This window comes from Aplysia californica, unplaced genomic scaffold (genome assembly GCF_000002075.1).
Source record: "Aplysia californica isolate F4 #8 unplaced genomic scaffold, AplCal3.0 scaffold00026, whole genome shotgun sequence".
Taxonomy (NCBI): domain Eukaryota; kingdom Metazoa; phylum Mollusca; class Gastropoda; order Aplysiida; family Aplysiidae; genus Aplysia; species Aplysia californica.
In genome coordinates this window covers 94,376-98,982 of record NW_004797296.1, presented here as the reverse complement: position 1 = coordinate 98,982, position 4,607 = coordinate 94,376, and the positions used below count along the sequence as shown (strand labels likewise).

At 43.1% G+C, this 4,607-nt stretch overlaps 1 protein-coding gene across 1 annotated transcript in view; it reads left to right on the top strand.

Annotated features, from left to right (window-relative positions):
* Positions 1-3,431: 3,431 nt before the first annotated feature.
* The window catches only part of LOC101857464 (CBL-interacting serine/threonine-protein kinase 24-like), a 1,326-nt gene continuing 150 nt past the window's right edge, over positions 3,432-4,607 (top strand). Inside the window, exon 1 of the mRNA XM_005091164.1 lies at positions 3,432-4,019. Coding sequence (XP_005091221.1) covers positions 3,432-4,019 — 588 coding nt within the window. The remainder of the gene's footprint in view (positions 4,020-4,607) is intronic.

Sequence of the window (4,607 nt, the reverse complement as noted above, 5' to 3'; positions counted from 1 at the left end):
ATGTTATAGTAATCCTTGCTCACTATGGGGAGGTAGGAATAGGACTTCAAGCTGGGTAGATCTACATAATTATCATTTTATGCCGGATATCAATGATTAAAATAGGATAGGAATCAGTGACGGCTGAGATAAAACATTTTAATAAATTGAATGCAACATTTTGAAACCCATTCTCAAGCGCCACCACAATGTTTCGCACGGACGCGAGCTAGGGCAATTGAAACATCTCGGTATTAGAGAATTTTAGGTAGTGGCGACTGGCGAGTATTCGATGTCTCTGCAACTGCCTCATTTAGCCATTTATCGGTACCAACGGGTGCGAGTTTATGATCAGCTTCCCCGCCAGGTAACTTATCTTAAGACCGGGGGGTGAAATCGAGATCCCCCAAACTTGGCTGTTATCAAATTTGTTCACTCCTTCATCACAATACATAATACATGCAGATATCAAACTAGTTTCCGAGCCAGCACCTTTAATTATTGTACGCACCAAAAGCAGTTGAGCTGAGCAGTAGCTGCGCAGTAGCTAAGCCGTGTTAAATCTTAGTATTAGTATTTATACGCCGTTCGCACCAAAAATTACTTAAAGGTAGACGAAGACCGCTTTAAGTCATATTTTAGAATGAGCCCACAACCATTCTCTGCCGTTTTGGACCACGTGTGTTTTGTTTCTGTTTTGTTGTACGGGCATTCAAGAGGAGAATGTAGAAGCTGTCTCCAGTTGTCTTGAGCTGATCGAGATATCTTCAGTGTTGCCATCCAGATTTTTAAGAGACTACTAAATTTGGGAAAAAATTCCACTAAATGGGACGAAAAAAACAACAACATTTTTTAGCTGCCGTATAGATTCATCGATATCAGAGATTCTAAACTTGGTCCACTCCCTGACCAGCTAGCCCGGGTATACAGTGGGCGATGTTGGCTTTGTTTATACTGGACTGAATACCACAAGACCAGCTTAAATTTTTCAAAAGTAAAATGTTGTCCAAGTGTATTTTCTTGCTCTGTATTTCAAGTCACTAATGAGCGACTGTCTCAAGATCTTGTTACTGATAGAGACAATGGATGAGTTCAAAGAAAATGAAAACGAAAACAAAAAAATAAAAGTAGACTAATACAACAATAGAGAGAGCGTTTGAAGGTCACGAAGCGAAACTTGATGTATGGAGGTTCTAGCAGCATATTTTTTAACAGTCAGAGACCTGATATTTTCTGTTGCACTCAGTGACCTGCACTATGTCAAATATTAGCTCAGACCAAAAACAAAAAACAAAAAAAAAACAACACATCAGCAATATAAACTTACCTCTTGGAGAGAAGCCTAGTGTATGGTGCTTATTATTGAACGAATGAGACGAAAAATTGACACTTACATAATCAAATTATGACAAAAAGTGTATCGTCTTTTGTCTCTTGATCATGTCTCATGTGGTAGCACAGCGTTAAGCACTAACTGGTACCCCTTGATTTCAAAATTTCACGTCAGTAGCGGGTATTGTCGCCCCTTGCAATAATGCAAACTTGGCATTTTCTGAGCATTCTTCGAGTCCGTGTTTTTTTTCTTCGTAAAAAAATTAATAAATTGTTGTGGCAGTCAATTCCACTCACGAACCAAACCATGTCTCTGTCGTTGTATAATGTTACTGTCGTTTTGGGAGCTCACTTTCTGGGCCCATTCAGTTCAAGCGTAATTATTGGAAAGAAGGCGAACGTTGGTCATTATAGGGCAGCCTTGCTCGATGTCCGAATATCTTTCAACGCCGTTGTATCCTTCTTTTGCTGATAACTCTCCCAGTGTTTGTATGAAATTGACATTCAGAGCTGGTCGTTGTGAGAAAGAGATCTCGAAGATGACAGAGCAGTATCTGTCTGTTTCTCGGGCAGTATCGACTTGTGATCTGCCTTGTCTTGGTCTGTTAGGTGTAACTTCAGTTACTTGGAACCTATTTTGCAGGATATTGATGGTAGGATGGTTGCAATGAAGCATCCGCACCCCTCTACGGGCCGGTACTAGAACCTAGGGTATTCAAATCGCCCAAACAGCGCTCCTCGGGGCTTAACCTTGGCATCTTGTAAAGCAGTTTAAATCTTTTTTTTAAAAAAAGCTGGAATGTGTATGTATTTTTTTTCGGTTCTAAAATTGCTAATGTGATGACCTATACACAATTTAGACTATTTCATAATTACGGCGGAGCTTAAGTCACACAACATATTAATTTACACGTTCCACAAAAAGATCAACGCGGAGTCATGGTGAGTGATGTTCGAAATTTTGCTGACTAACTCACGTGAACAAGGGCACAAGGGCACTATTACAAAAATACAAAGTGGGAAGTTTCTATTGCCGCTTGGTATACATTAATATAGCTAATGTCATTCTGTCGGGCATTTCAAAACACAATGATTATTAAATGACCATTTTCCAGCCTGCAAGTCTTACCTCTTTCCCCAATATCAACAATAAACAAAGGCTGGCCAGAACTTAGCGTGTCCCACCTTCCCCTCCACGACAAGCTATCAAAACAACACAACAATGTCATCATCAGCGATACTAGGACTCCCGGTAACACATTCCTCTCCAAAGCGAACTGTCAAAACAAACTATAACAATGTCACAATCAAAGATTTCAAACTTGGTTCTCTCAGTCGCCAGCTGGCCCGGGCACACAATAAGCGCTGTGGTGTTGACACGTCTTTGATGTCAGCCGCCATGGTCAGTGGATACGTAATTTATCCCCCTTGATTGAGTCTTAGACCTAAGGGCAAGAACTCATCCGCGCACACCAGTTGGTATAAATACCGGAGACGTTGGTTTCTTGTTTGTTTTTGTAAAGTGTTTTACGGCGCTCGCAACTGCATACAGCCATATGAGCGCGAGGGACACACCTAATATTTTCAGTTGGTAGGAAATTTTGAATTTTGCCCGGGTGGCGGCCGAAGCCTACTCTTATCGATTTTAGACCACCAAGGGATCTTTAACGTGCGCAACTTGCACACGGGCCCTCCGAGATTTTTCGCCCTTGTCCGAGAAGGCTAGGTGTAGATCTTTCCTACCAGAAGATCAGGGGTGTGGCAGAAAGACAGCAGTAAGGAGGAGCCAAGGAGTAGCAGTAGAAAGGCTGCAGAAAGAGTCAGGAGCCCAGAGGACGGGGCAAAGGAGGTGAGGGGGTGGGGCCAGAAAGTGGAAATGAAAGCAGACAACAGAACATTGCTAGAGAGCAGGAAAGGAGGTGAAAGGAGACAATTTTAGAGAAGAAAATTTTTTTGGTCGCTACCCGGATTCGAACCGGGACCTTTGAATGAGAGGCCAACACCTTAACCTCTAGGCCACGAGAGCCCCTACGTTGGTTTCTGCTGTCAGTTCAGTCAGAACCTGCTTCCTGTCTACATCGTTCCTTGAGTTCCTCAACCGAATTTGCGTCGCGTTGTACATGGAGATGGAGAAAGTTGACGAGCATGCTGCTGCCTTCAGCGCCTTGAACTTGGATAGAGGCCTCTGTGTCGGCAAAGGAACCTCGGCCGAGGTCGTCCTTGCATCATCTCGAGACGACGTATCCAGGAAATGTGCCGTGAAGATATTCAACCTGGTGAAAGACAACCGGTGTAATGAGTGGGGGTTCATCAAGGAAGTTGATGTCTTGAAGGAGCTTCGCCATCCACGTATCGTCTCGTTACTGACGTCTTTGGACAACCCTTGCCACGGATATATTGTCTTAAAGTACTACTCGAATGGGAGCCTGGAGAAGAGTCTCGGAGCTTTGGAGCCCCCACAGGTGCTTGGTTATATTCGTGATATCGGGGCGGCGCTAGAACACACACACCGTCGAGGAATTTTCCACCAGGACATCAAGCGCAAGCCGGCCAATGTTCTTGTGGACAAGGAAGACCGCGCCGTTCTGTGCGACTTTGGCCTGTCAGGACGGTTGAAGAACGGCAACACCAAAGTGACGAGATGGGTGACCACTCCCGGCTTCCATGGACCTGAAACCAAGAAAGGACAAGCGATGTGCCCTTATAAGGTAAGAAATCGTTTTTATTTCAGTATGTAAACTATTTTTGTCAATGTTACTCCCAGTGTTTGTCACTATTTTCCGAACTTTTCCTACTTTTTTCCCCAACTTCTCCCTTAGCAATCTCTTTCCCACTCTCTGTCTGTTTATATGTTTTCCACTTACTCAATCTCTCTCTCTCTCTCTCTCTCTCTCTCTCTCTCTCTCTCTCTCTCTCTTTCTTTCTCCTCCCCCTCTCTCTCTCCTTCCCTCTCTCTTTCTCTTTCTCTCTCTCTCTATTTATTAGTTCTTATCTTTCGACCCTACTCCCCATCCCCCCCCCAAAAAAAATTCCCTTCTCTTTAACTATAAATTTCTGATATGTGTAAATTTTAACAAGTTTTTGTAACTATATACCCTCATTGCATGTCTTACTCTTCTCCTAAACGTCTTTTCCCCTCTCTCCCCTCTCTTCTCCCTACTCCATATCTCTCTCTCTTTCTCTCTCACCCTTTCTCACTCTCTCTCTTTCTCCCTCTCTCTTATTTTTTCAAAATGTATTATATGTATTAGTAACTATATCCTTATTGCATGTCTTAGTCTTCTCTTCTGTATGAC